Below are 15,103 nucleotides of genomic sequence, written 5' to 3' on the forward strand. Positions count from 1 at the left end.
CAGTCGCGAGTTGTCTGTAGAGGATGACTTTCGGGATGCAATTGTCCTCCATCCGGCGAACATATCCAAGCCAGCGCAAGCGGCATTGTCTAAGGGCTGGGAATACCTGTTCGCGCAAGGATCTCTGTGTTGCACACTTTTTCTTTCCATGTGATTTTCAAGATCCTACGGAGACATCGCAAATGGAATTAGTTTTGTTTTCTCTCTTGCTTTGCGTAGATGGTCCATGATTCACTGCCATACAGTAGTGTACTCATAACGCATGCCTTGTAGACTTCCATTTTGGTCACTGTAGTGAGCTTCTGGTTTTCCCAAACTCTTGACCTGAGTCCCTATGCGTTTTTTAATCTCCTCTTCTAGAGACAGGTCATCTTGAATTGTGGATCCCAGATATCAGAATTCATTTACAGCATCCAGCTTGTTATCGTCTATGAGGATGGAGGGTGGTGCGGTAGCACGTGGTCCCATAACATTAGTGTTCTTCGTGCTAATAGTTAAGCCATATTCTTTACAGGCCTGAGAGAAGCGGAACATTAGTGACTGAAGTTCCTCTTGTGAGTGTGCCCCTAACGCTGCGTCATCCGCCCTCAGTCTGGCAATATTTAGGAGGTTGCCATCAAATCTGGAATGGAGATAGAATTCTATAACTATGAAAATACCTAATTACATGTAATATGTATGTTCTCCAAAGTCACTTCCCTTAGTAAAATCCTCAGTTTTTAGCAACAATCAATATCATAAATAAAGTAATAGAATGTCATGTTTTTCTGCACCAGCTTTCTTGGTTTCTGCAATTGTAAGAGATTTGTGTTGTCTCTTCATTTGAAAACTTGAAGTGACATTCTGTTTTAGTACTTAGTAAAGAGCAATTTAGTGATACATTGGTGAACATTGTCTGATGAGAGAGCCAGTCTTTGTCTCTCACTAGGTACATTCAGGCAGATTAGGCCAATCAATGTCTGCATGATGTAACATACCATAGGCCTATCACATACAAACAATAAGGTACTATAAAGCCATTGATAGCAGTGTGTTAAAGAGTCTATAGCTGACTTGTTATGGGTGGGTGTAACACAAGGAAAATGTTTTATGAGATCTGGGCTGAACTGACCAATTCTAAGGTCCATGGCAGGATTCCTAATTCCTATTTTGACCTTTTTCTCAGATCTACCTAAAAGTTTGCACAATTATTTCTTTTAGCTCACAAAACAAGAATCAAATAAAAAAATTAACCAATCAGTTAATTAACTCTTTCTCTCCTAATCGGCGATACCATCGTTGATTTGACCTCATTAAATTAAACTAATGTTTAGTTTTATAAACTTGACTTTGTGTTATATAAAAAGAGCATGCATTCCCCTTTACTTCTATACGAAATAAAAATTTTCTGATAACAATCGACTGTTATTGAAGCTTAATCATAAAAGGGGATTGAAATAGTAATGAACCAAATAAAAAAGTCCTTCGAAACATGGAAAACTAATAACGGAGAGAAAGAGTTAACTATTGGTAATTATTTTGTTTGGTATCTCAAACAAAAGAAAGAAATTGTACTTGACTGATAAGGTAGTATAAGTTGAATTAGTCCCCTTTATACTTTGTAGAGAGAAAAGTTTGAAACTAACAACAGATAACTATAAAACCTATTTTCATAAGCACTTTCCTGGCACAGAGGTTAGCTTATTGGCTTTAGACTCTAGTTTTAATTCAGGTCATCAACTTTATTTTAAATAAATGCATTTAAAAACGGATCACTCAGATTTCTACCTCCAACCTTTCAAACTAGTCCAGACAAGTGATAGCTAAAAGAATGAAATTGCGCTTTACAAAAACAATTTGTAAAAATATTTGTAATCGCTCAGATCTATTACTGTTAGTCTAATCAGGGGTAGACAACCTTTTCCTATCGAGGGCCGCATAAAACAAAAAATGGAAAAGGGAGGGGGGCATATATGTATATACTTACAAATTAGAAAAAATATGCTAGCTAACTGTGTATAATGTCTTTAATTCAGATTTATATTTCATTTTTTACGCTCTAAATTGAGAAATTACAAGAAGAGTTAGCATTTTGCCACTGCCTTTTTACATCAACATTTCATAACAAATGTGAGTTGTACTTAATATGAAGTATTGAACTGTATACATATTGTTTCAGAATATCTTGTGTAAACAACCCATGCTTGTGACTGCAGTCAAATACCAGCATCGACCTGCTCTTACACTTGTTTATGTTTAAAAAAAAAAGGTTATTCACAGATGTATGTGGATCCAAAAAATGTGAAAGTTTAGAAGCAAAGTTTTTTTTAAGAGTGAAAATATAGCTTCTGGCACCAATAAAACTCCCACTGAAGAAATGACAGGAACTTCTCTTTCATGTCGTAATTGGCATGGAAGTATGCCTTCTGGAGCTGAATCCGCCTCTGCACTAAATGGTGAGCTCAGGGTATGGAAAACAGGTTTCAAATTCTTGATGTCTTACATTTTTTTTTCACATTCCACAATAAATAAGTCTTACTTTTTTTTTACCATTTCTCTGAAATAATTTTAACTTTCAGCAAAGGAAAATGACAAACCTTTTTTTCACTGGCTTGCCTGGAGAAACAGGATAGCTTTGTTTGAAAAGATTTAAGATGCACATACTTTTCATGTGTAAAGAATTCATGAAAAACATGAAGTCTGTCTTTCATTCTTCATTAGAAATATTAGTAACAAAGTCACAGTCAATATCTTTCAAGGAACACAACAATTTCTTGCTGAGATTGCATATTCTTTTCAATACCTTTCCCCATGCTAATCCAGCATATACTACTGTGGTACCGAACATTGGAATATTTGTTTCCAAATTTCAAGTAGTTCTCGGAACTGCCTGTGTTTAAGGCCCCTGGCTCTGCTAAGTCTGTGGTAGGAGACTATTGGTGCAATAAGATATCCAGTGCAGTTTTACACAAACTTTCCCATTAAGAGTTTATGTTTGGGATATTGTTCTTTAATTTATTTTAAGCTTTTCTTAGTCAAAGCATGGGCTCCATCAGTTGTTACCCTTTCCATCTTGTTCCAACCCAACACTTTCAAACAGTTCTTCAGAGCAATGATTAAATACTGGCCTGAGTTTGTGTCTTGTCTGAATGTTTTGAAATATTGCCAATAAGAATAATCTTCGTTTACTTTAAACTTTTTAAAATGACGTGTAGAGATAATGTTTCTTTAGCCTCTTCATCATACATGATAAGAATCAGAAGTTTCCATAATTTATATAGATATTTAAAATTAATTATTTCTAATATATTAAAATTTTTGTATGTATGTATAATATGTAGCACACCTGATTTTTGTAGCTGTCCAGGGGCTGCATGTGGCCCGTGGGTCATAATTTGCCAACCCATGATCTAGATCTATTAAAATTTGCTTACATGACTGATCCAAACTAATTAATACAACTACGCTTAATACAATTTTTTTTTTAAATTTTATTGTAATGATGTAATTTCAGAATATTTTAATTTTGTACAACTCCACAAAAGATAGAAATTTGTAAGTTTAAAAAAAAACAGCTAGTGAGATGTAGCTTGAAATAAACTAAAAGACATTAAGTTTGTGATCATTACATTTATTTACAAAAATTCCAATTTAATAATAAATGAAATATGATCACTAAAATTTTGATTTTTTTTGTCTAATTATGGAATGTTAGGGCAAATATTTGTTAAGAGTAAGTGAAAACAAAAAAAAAAACAATATTTACAAAATATTTCATCACATCTAATGTAAAAATTGTATTTCAAGATCATTTGGTCATGAATAAAACTATGTGACAATACTCTCAGAATATAGTGTATGTCATTAGGTCAGGCTCAATTACACTCTGGCAGTGGGAGGGAAGAAAAAAGCTATATGTTTTAGAATTAAGATGACATTTTTTAAGTGTTTAGTTTTGTTAATGTATTTTATGAAAAATGAACAAAAGCTATAATCTATAATACTATTTTTGAAAACAATATTTTTACAATTTAATTTACTTGTGACAAAAGAAATATTCAACATAAAAAAAAAATACATGAAACATTGTGATTTGTTACATCAAAACTATGATTTATCACAAGTTACATGGAACATTACAGACATTGGAAGAGTTACGATATTTTAAATTATTTTAGAAAAAACATTGTACATTCCAATCAGGTACTGGTTTGATGAAGGTTTTGAGACTAATCTTGTGTTGATGTTCTACTGTCATGATTGTGTTATTACTCTTGTTATTGTACAGTCGCACAACAATAGGACATGATACATTGATTGAAGTTGGCATCACTACAGCTTAAACTCCAAGTTTGTTAGTAGTCATTATACTCTGTTTCACAAAATCCAGGTCCGTTGATTTCTTCAGCAGGGAAACCTCGCCTATTTAAAATAATAATGAAATTAACAGATGAATAAGTAAGATCAAGGTGCTTTGAGAACATGGCAGACATAGAACAGAGCTTAAGAGGCAAACTAATGCTAAGTAAATTTGTACAAGTACTCCTTCTTCCCTAGTGACATTAAAGCACAGACGAGTTGCCTAAATCAGCCAAAAAATCCAATGACTAGGCAAAGTTTAAATCTCTAATTACCATGGATGACTAGATTAACACAACTAATAGGACTAATTAATGATTTTTTAATAGGTTTAGATAATAATGAGCAAATAGATGCTGTATTATTAGATTTTTCTAAATCTTTTGACAAAATTCACCACCATAGCTGGCTTAAAAAAATAAAATGGCTCATTACATCAACGGATTGAGAATTTTCTTATAGGGAGAGAAGAAACGGTATTAATAAATAGCTCTAAATCAACATAAACAACAGTAAACTCAGGTGAATCCTCAAGGAACAGTTTTAGGTGCACTACTATTTTTAATTTACAAAAACAATTTACCAAATTGCATTAGTTCAGGAACAAAAGTCAGATTATTTAGAGATGATTGCATAATATATAGAACAAGAAAAACAACACAAGATACAGAAATTTTACAAAGAGAATTAGATGAATTACAGAAATGGGACTCAAATAGGAGCATGTCTTTCCACCCAAAAAATTTTCAATTATTAAGAGTACGGTAACAAAAAAACGAAAACAAAAATACCTCTTATTCATGGTAAACCAGTTACGCAGACTAAAAATGCAAAATACCTACATGTCAAAATAAATGAAGAATTATCATGGAATCCCCATATCAATGAAGCTATTAAAATCAAACAAACCATTAGGGTTTTAATTAAAAGAAATTTCTATAAACCAAATAAGAACATAAAACTAGGATAGAAGACTTAAAAGTAAAGTAGCAATTATAAATAAAACACTAAACCATAATCTTCAAATACAAAAAAAAAAGACTAATAAAATACTCAGAAAGATAAAGGCAAATTCCTTGTTCCATATGCTAAGACTAATTTGTACAAATGCTCCTCTTCTTTCCAAGTGCTCTTAGAGCATGGAATGGGTTGCCTGAGACAGCCAGGAAAACCAATGATTTAGCAGAATTTAAGCCATTGATTAACATGCATGACTAGATTGAGCTAGGAACACGCATAGGACGTAATCATCTTCTTTATTGAAGTAATGTCTGTATTTCATAAGATAAGATAACACATAGGACATAATTATCTTCACTGCTGAAGAAACTTCAGTAATTTATAAGATAAGATAGTCTAAATTATTTTAAATAAGTTGGTCTTAAACTTCTTAAACGTAGTTAAATTAATTATTATTTCTTACTTTTCTTTGTACAAATAAATAAAAAATAATACACAAAAAGCAGAATGTCTACTATTTTAGGAACAAGAAAAATGTATATTTGATCAAATGTACTGAAAATATCTATCAACCTTATCATTCTACATCTGTGTTCTGACAGCCGAGGTAGAGCTGCTTGAAATACATTCACTTCAGCTGGACTCCAAAGTCTTTCTGCAACAACTGAAGTCCTTGGCCTAAAATATAGTAATTAAAAAATAAAAACTTGCAAAATATGTGGAAAAACTTCAACAGATGATTACTAATTAGCTAACTAGAATCATTAGTTAACATAAATAGCATATATATTCTATAATTTTCAATCATTATTTTAAATAACTGAATCTTTAAAAATTAGAAATTGAGTCACTAGGAAAAGATTACAGTGGGTTGCTAGTATACACTATTGAAGAGAAATATTAATATAGTTACCAGGTTCTAGACAGTACAACAGTATTATCTACGTATTCTCCCCACATACAGGCTTCACCTCCAACTACTAGAGACTTCTGCTCATCAGTACCTAATACAAAGAGAAATTGCTTTTAGAAAAATGTATTGCTTTGAGAACAACACTGCTTTAATAAGAAAAAAAAATAGTTACCATTAAATTTGAGTGGCTCGCAGTTATAGTAGTCGACCCAATCACTGCCATACTGAATCAAGTTAAGGTACCAACAAGATGACAACAATGTCTGATAACCTAGTTTTGTGACTTTGCTCATTTCATCTTGCCAGCCATCTTTCCAGACATGTACTACAGTGTCATCACGTACCTTAGTAAGCAAAAGATAACGACTAGTAAAACAATTTAAACTTTTATTTATCCTAAGTCAGTAGCTACAAAGTTCATTTATATGAATATGTCTGCAAAGGTAACTGTGAAAATAAAGAAAATTGAGTTTACCTTGACCCCATTATCAATCACTTCCTGCCAAATAATGTAACCCTTCTGGAGGCCACCAACAATGTCTAGAAGTCTAGATATATGCAAAAAAAATATTTATTATAGCCTAACATATATAATACATTTTGTCAAATAATGTAAACATGGATAAGCACAAATATTTAAACATAATCTAAAACACAGTTACAAATAGAAACATTAAACAGGCAATAGTCTAATACTTCAAAATCATATCAATCTATCATGCATGGTAAACCAACCTTTGCATATAATACTCCTCCAATTGAGCATATGTTGTAATATTTATGCTTTGCATAAACTTCTGAATGACTGGGTTGGTGCTCCTGAATCAAAAATTTATATACACAGTATTAATTATTTTATGAGACTACTGTAACAAGAAATACAACCCATGACTTTCCTAAATCCAGTTAACTAATGCATCATTTGGAAACTTTCAGAAGAAAATGTTGCTTAACATTAGGACATGGTCTGAGAATCTCAGTTTAACAAGTAATGGCATTTTTGTCTAAAGTATGAATTTTAAAAACAGTAAATAATGTAAAGCTTAAAAAAAAGTTTATTAATGTACATTAATTTGTAACCATCCATTGAACTACTAATTCCACTTTATTTATGGCAAATTCATAAGCCTAATTAAGCTAATAAAAAATGTTTTTATTAAAGAATACATTACCAGCAATCAAAGCTGACTTCATCTCCACCCAAATGAATGTAGTGATCTTTAAATGTCTGATTGATCTCCTTAAAGAAAGCTGACAGGAATGTAAAGGATGATTCCAGAGCTGGGTTGATTGGTCCATAATTTCCATTAAACTTGCCTTTTGAGTAGCATTCTGTTAGCAGGTTATCTTGACCTTTACCCCAGGATTCAGTGTGTCCTCAAAAAGAAAGTTTTATACTAAAATAAATCTTTAAAACAAATAACAGGTCTAACAAACACTGCAGATTTACTTAAGCAACCTAACTAGCCTCAGATTCTATTATGAAGCTATGGATAAAATACCTCTCTAATTTTTTTTTTCAGAGTTATGTGCACTTTAAAAAAACACAAATTTAAAATATATACATTATCTTTTTTTTTTATTTAAAGAAATCCTAAATACTAAATGCAATAGACAGGAAATCCAAGTTGACAGGTATAAAGAAACAGTTGGGTAATAATTTCAATTTAGTAAGTACATTTCTTTCCAGAGGCCTTACTTTTTTTAACATTGAGATTAGAATAATCTAGACTTCTATTCTTCTATCTGGTTCAGAAAGTATGAATATCTTAGATTAATGCTTTATGAAATGATGATGTGGCCTCTTTATCTCAATGGTATCTACATGTAGAATTTAGAATTCATCCTAATCTACTTCTTTCATTAGCTTTTTATAGGTAGCATAAAAGATTTAATTTTGCCAATAAAAAGGTTTTGCCTGGAAAAATTTAATGGTTCATCCCAAAATTTGTTAGAAAACTCACATCAGAGGAAAAATAAAAATAAAAAAGGTATTTACCAGGTGAATCAAATTCAACAAGAACTCGAATACCTAAGATTCTTGCATATTCAATAACATCTGAAACATCTTTTGGCGTGTAAACATGAGTGTTGGGATTGTAGGCTCCCTGTGTACAATAAAAAAAACAACTTCTTTTTTAAATCTATAATGTGGCTATGAAATCACTTTTTGTATGAATGTGCAATTCAAATAATTATATTTTGTTTCCTCTTGCAACAAACTTAAAGAGTTGTACAATAGAAGATAAAAGTTTAAATAAAACATAGCTGGATTTATTTTTATTTTGCTTACCTTTAAACTAAGATTTGGAAAAGACTGGCTGACATAAGGAAATGATGGGTCATCCACTATGTGCCAATGAAATACGTTTAACTTGTTTTGAGCCATAGCATCCTATATATATATATAATATATATATATATATGTAAAAATATAAATATGTACATTAAATTTAAAAAATACTGTTATATTTGTTTTTCTATTTGTCAGGTATATGCCTATGTTTAAGTTTAAATGTGCATTTGTTTGCATCTGCTTTATTGTTGGATGTCATGTTAGTGGATGTGTTGGAGTAAAAATGTGATATCTCTCAGAGTTTCAGATATTGCTGTGATGTTATGCTTGATTAATCATTATATAACATTGTATTATGTTTCATCATCTATTAATTAAACTATTATTAGCACAGGCTGTTTTATGATTCCATCTATATAGTTGATATTTTAAATTGTAAACTAACATTCATTTTCAAGTTTGTCAAATTTGCATATCACTTACCAGAGTTCGAAAAATGTAATGCTTAGAAATGAAGTGTCTGGATGTGTCTAGAAGAAGTCCTCTGTGACGAAACCTTGGGGAATCTATTACAAGAGACTGGTTTACAGCAAACTGATTAGATAAAGAAATAAATTGCAACAGTCAACTGTTCAATGTAATTCACAAAATGAGCCACTAGGTTCAAAGAAAATTAAAATACAGTATATTATAAAAAACTGTGAGCAGTGATAAACTAAAATATAAATGCTTTTATTTACAGCTCCAGTGTCCAATCGATAAACAAGCTGGCTGAAAGTTTCTAGACCTCTCAGTGCTCCCCATACTTCTTTAGATTCAATGCGAGACGAGCCAGGAGAAACAATCAGAGTATCTATTGAATAATAATGGAACATAAATTAACAACAAGAAGATTCTGATTTTAGTTACTACAATTAGTATACAGCTCAGAATGTAATAACTAGATAGAAATCATTTCCATTCATGTCTTTAAAGTATAAAATATTCTAGTAAACTGATTTTTTAAAATTTGGAGCATAACTAGCTTATAATTTATTTAAAAATGAAACTTACAAGATTCATCAGATTGCAGATTAGGATAGATTGTACCACTGCAAGGCGTTTCAACAGCCACTTCAAGCACATTGACGACTTGTTTTAATTTAGTATCCGAAGAAAACTTTAATGACTTGCTAATCACAAGAATAAAGCATCTCATTTAATTCATTAAAAAATAAACTAGACCATAAATATGAATATATTTAGGATAAGAAAAACTATTTAAACAAAAAAAAAAGGTCATACATTCTCAAAATTATAAACTACTTTCAAATCATGATCATCATTGAACACTATTGTATCTGTATGTAGACATAGTGCAAGCTTCAACACCTCCTAGTGTTTATACTTTCATGTTTTCCTCCACAAGCCTGGACAACATTCTCTCTATGTTATCAGTCTGGCTTTAAACCATTTCCTATTCACGTTTACCTCCCATATTATATTTTTGAAATTCAAATCAACCTTTTTTTTTACTTCTGCAGCTAAAATATGGTTTTCGTATACCTATACACTTCTCATTGGGTCATATTTCTTCATCCATTGTATTCATCTATATAGAAATAAAAATCTGTAGCATAAAATTGAGAGATTGTGACATAAATTTGAGATTGTTTAGCTTGAGAACTACTTTATCTTCACAAAGAATTTAAAAAAAACAACATTATATTTTTTATAATTTTTATTTAGTTATAATCTTACATAAGAAGAAAATGGTGATCATTTCTTGCTCACACAGTCTGTGATGCTGTATCAAAACTGTTTCTTGACCATCAGGCATAAAATTTTTTAAAAAATATCTAGATCATACTGTTGCTTACATATCCAAATGCAAGCCCTGTGAGTAGTGTGCATTATATATCCAGTGACTTTATATATATAATATAAAGTCTAACTTTGGTCAGATTACATGTGCCTATAATGAGTAACAATATTTTTCTTTTTTTTTTTAAATTGATGTTATAAAAGTTAATTGAGAAAAAAAGAGAATTTTATTATGGATCAAAAGATAGATCTAGAGATTTCTTTCTCTTAAAGTTAAAGCTGTTGTTCAAAAGATCAAGATATAGAATATAGAACAGATCTAGATAAGAAGTCAGAAGTGGAGTTATCTGTAGAAGTTTTAACATCTGTAATTGATAAGATATTTAAGTAATTTATGAAGACTGATAGATCTAGATATAAGACTCAGCATGACGATTATGACTATTCTATACAATTAGTCAGAAAATTACTAGATCTAGATAGATAGATATTTTAAGTAATTAATTAATACTTTAACTTTAAAGACCTAGATAAATTTATAAGACTTGCTGGCAAAATTTCAGTTAGAACTGTAGATTAGTTTCTCTCTCATATATATGTATAGGCCTATATATATATATATATATATATATATATAGGACCTATATATATATATATTTAATATATTGTAATAACTTAAGTGAGGCAACTCAACGAGACATAGACGTTTATTTACACGGAGACATGACAAACACAAAGGACATCTGCCTTGAGCACAGCATCTCCATATTGGCTCTCGACTTGGTCGGAAATCATTAGTCCTAATGTCAACATCCGACTTGTTTAGTCACAGATAGTGCGCACCTTCTTTCTGCACTATCTTGGATGGCGGTGCGCATGGCTAAGTCATAACATTGCCCCCGTCTTAGCACTTTTCATCCCGAAAAGAAACAGTGCAGCTGAGGTTTGACAGTTCAGGTGGAGGTCGATCAGTGGGAGCCACAGGCGGCAGGGAGCGTGTTCCCCACGAAGCCATCCGCATTGTTTTCCTCCAGTGCCGCTTTCTCTTTCTCCATTTGACCAGGCTGTTGTTGCGACGATGACGTGGCCGTTTGACACACAAAGAGATATTGTCGAGCACTGTTTTCTTCAGCACAGCCGTTGATTGGACACGCTGTCTCAGCAGACTTTCCCGACAGATGCCTCTCAAGGGAGCTGCAGGTTCACATGCAGCCACGTTGCAAACAAAGTCCAATGCACCGCAGTCATCCTCAGACAACAGTTTCACGTCCAGAATACAGTGGAAAATGTCTTCCTCTTGATGGCTCAGATTTAGAGTAGTCCGATTGACATTCGTCTATGCCAATGTCGATGATGATGGTAGAAGTACATATGCCCTGTTGGTGGTTTTCTTGGCATCTAAATTCTATGTGTGATGCGCAGCACGTACAATTCATGGTAAACTTCTGGATGCAGTTGCCGAGCTTCGAATTTCCTTCGTAGGCACCAGAAGATAGGCAGAGGTCTTTAAAGTCCACAGCAACAGGCTCGAACGCAGACCCAACGTTGTCTTGATTTGTCCGGCTCATTGAGTTACTGGTAACAGGTACAACAGGAACAAACGCTTCAGGCACATAACAGACTTCAGTTTCTTCATTTGTCTCCTTCCATTCGACTCGGTAAATCCCGTTGAGATAATTACATCAATTGCCATCACGTTTCTTGTCTTGAAAGTCACAACCACAAGGCTTGCCCACAACACAGACGGCGCTCAAATCCCCAGCGTCTCCGTCACCACTGTTTGTGCAACCACAGTCTTGACCACGCAACTTCTTGACCAACGAGTCTACAGGCAACTGCTCCTTTACCAATGAGTCTACTCCTTCTTTCAGCTGAGGCACCATTTTATCTACCTTGTTCCCCATACTGTTCATTTGTTCACACATTGCATCAATACCTTCATTTATCTTGCCAATAAGCTCATAAATCTCCGGTTCAATTTCAAATAGGTAGGTCTCCGGATCTTCGTCTTCATCAATTAGAGCTTGCCGGAGAGGCGCTGTAAGCACCTCCTTGCTACCACCAAGCTTCAGGCGTCTGTAACGAAGTTCCTGCCTTAGCTCTTTAACTAAAAGCTGGTCTAGTTGTTTCAAAGATGCCATTGTGCTAGAATCCTACCTCCTCTCGTTGAGTCACCTATAATCCCACTTCTGACACCAATTGTAATAACTGACAGGAGGCAACTCAACGAGGACATAGACGTTTATTTACACGGAGACATGACAAACACAAAGGACATCTGCCTTGAGCACAGCATCTCCATATTGGCTCTCGACTTGGGCGGAAATCGTTAGTCCTAATGTCAACATCCGACTTGTTTAGTCACAGATAGTGCGCACCTTCTTTCTGCACTATCTTGGATGGCTGTGCGCATGGCAAAGTCATAACAATATATTATATATATAGACTATATATATATATACTAGACAGATATTACCCGCTGCTCGCGGGTCTTAACTTGCGTATCGCTGATGTAGTCACTGATATGGTGCATTAGAAACAATTAAAGAAAATAATGATGTTATAAGTAAAGCGAATGCATGAATTCATGAATAAAAAAATATTATGAATGGAGTTAAAAATAGCTAATTGACCTGATTTCATGCGATATTAAGAATAGAGTTGCACTCATGTAAAAATGCTTTAGAAAAACAAATTTGAATGTTAATTTGATTAAAATATGAAATGAATGGACTATAATTAGTATGTTCATGTGTTAAAGTATAAAACTATCTTTGCAAAGAGAAGTTATAACATCTTAGAGTTGAATTAGAGTTTTAGACCTAGCAATGGAAAGATGTGTAACGTTACGGTATTGTCTAATGGAAGAATTAATGTACATCAGGAATTCTATATTCGCAGATATAAGGAACGAATTTATGTAAAAAATGATCTTGAAACAAAAATTTGAAGTTTAATTTTATTAAATAATGAAATCAATGGACCTTCTTTTGTATTTTCATATGTCAAAGTAAAAAACTATATGCGCAAAGTGTAGTTCTTAAAAATAGATCTAGATCTAAATCCTTTCGATCTTTTCTCATGTCAACATTGTAAACAAAGCCTAGATCCTTAAAATACTATAGCTTTAATAGAGTTGGTCAACTTTGGTTTTTATTAGGGTCTTAAGTTTGCTTTAGGGCTACAATACATACACTACAGTCTAAGTTAGTACCCAAGGAACATTTCTGCCAAGTTTTATCAAGATTGGTCAAGCGGTTTTGATTTCTATGCAGGTACATACATACATACATACGCCTAATATTACTTTCTATTAAATTATAGTATACATTCTACTTAAACTTAAGTATAGATGAAGAGAGATCTACATGGGAGAGAGTGAGAGAGATCTTCTTAACTTATCTAGATGGTGAGTGGATCTTTCTTCACTTCTACGCTACTCACTAGCTATCTTCTGAAATGTTGTTTACCTCAGTCCAAGTTTCTTATAGCCACCAAATGTCAAGGAGTAATATCTTTTATATGCATTCCTCAAAATTTCACAATCAACTTCACCGACGCTAACAAAATTAAAATTGATTGCATCAATCTGAAGAACGGTCGAAGTTGGTGAATACATTCGAGGTAAAGGCCATGGTTGACCAATACTTTGGACGGTTGGGTAGGTTTGTAAAGAGTTGCAGATAGATGTTAATGCAAAAATTAAAGTGCACAAAAATGCACTTGTATTCCACTTCTCCATTTTGATAGTCACATGATCCGTTACAGAAAAACCACAATTATATATAGTCTGTGGAAAAACTTAGACCTAGATCTATATATAGACGTAGCCGACCTAGATCAATGCTCCCAATCTCACGTGAGACGATCTCCCACACCCCCTCCCTCCCTTTTTTGTTCTCGATGTTTTACTGCTTTCTTTAGATATGTTCTTTGAAAAGCTGCCCCCTCCCTCCAATTTTTCTTGTCAAGGTAAACTGTAGGGAACCAGAAAAAAAAACGAGGCGTTTTTCACCATACTATATTCAAAGAATATTTACCCGATTACAATACAAATGGTCTCGTCAAAATGTGCCCATTGACGAAACCTTTTTTTTCTTCCCTTATATGTTCTTCGTTCTTATTAATATGTTGGAGGGTTCAGATTAGAGATGGGAAACGAACCGAACCCGAACCTCACTTATGACCGAACCGAACCCGAACTTTGAAACTGCTTGGTACGAACCGAACCGAACGAACCCTCCTTTTCTTCACCGAACTAATTTTGCAATTTTTACTTCCCTATTTAATATTTTGGGTTAAAAAAAAATTACTTAAATATGTTATTTAAATTCTAATGATTCCATTATACTTTGAAAACTTGGGAGGGGGTGGTGATGGTAGTTTGAAAAAAAAAAGCGGCGCGCTTTGATACCCATGGGTTTTTCCGTACGTGCCGACTCTCCCCTAACCTTGAATTTTCGCGGGCTGTTAGCAATATTGGTTTTGAGTCGAATAGGCGCCCTCTAATTAGATCTAGATCTAGATTCAAGTTCCTAGTAAGTAGAAAGTTGACATTAAAATATTGTCACTTTTATTTGAGATGGCTATTAGTTGAGAGTAGAATATTTTTTACCGATTAGAGAGTGTAGATATAAATAAGTTCATTTGTGTTCTAGTTTAAAATACATTTTAATTATCTTCTATTAAGTGATTTATTTTTACAAAATTGTGAAGTATTCTATATTGGAATATTATCAGTGGCGTAGCAAGGGTGGGGGAGGAGGGTGAGAAATGTAAAATCCCCCCGGGCC

General features: G+C 33.1%; 1 protein-coding gene across 1 annotated transcript; it reads right to left on the reverse strand.

Moving 5' to 3' along the window:
* Positions 1–3,450: 3,450 nt before the first annotated feature.
* LOC106078626 (beta-hexosaminidase subunit beta-like) lies at positions 3,451–14,081 on the reverse strand. The gene is made up of 13 exons (XM_013239566.2): positions 13,781–14,081; positions 9,561–9,679; positions 9,248–9,360; positions 8,991–9,101; positions 8,505–8,606; positions 8,211–8,319; positions 7,384–7,588; positions 6,947–7,030; positions 6,687–6,759; positions 6,384–6,555; positions 6,212–6,302; positions 5,872–5,976; positions 3,451–4,401 (listed from the first exon to the last, which is right to left on the reverse strand). Exons 1-13 carry the CDS (start codon positions 14,050–14,052, stop codon positions 4,335–4,337), a joined length of 1,623 nt encoding a protein of 540 aa, XP_013095020.2. The 5' UTR covers positions 14,053–14,081; the 3' UTR covers positions 3,451–4,334.
* Between the last annotated feature and the right edge of the window lie 1,022 nt (positions 14,082–15,103).

This window comes from Biomphalaria glabrata, chromosome 1, assembly GCF_947242115.1.
Source record: "Biomphalaria glabrata chromosome 1, xgBioGlab47.1, whole genome shotgun sequence".
Classification (NCBI taxonomy): domain Eukaryota; kingdom Metazoa; phylum Mollusca; class Gastropoda; family Planorbidae; genus Biomphalaria; species Biomphalaria glabrata.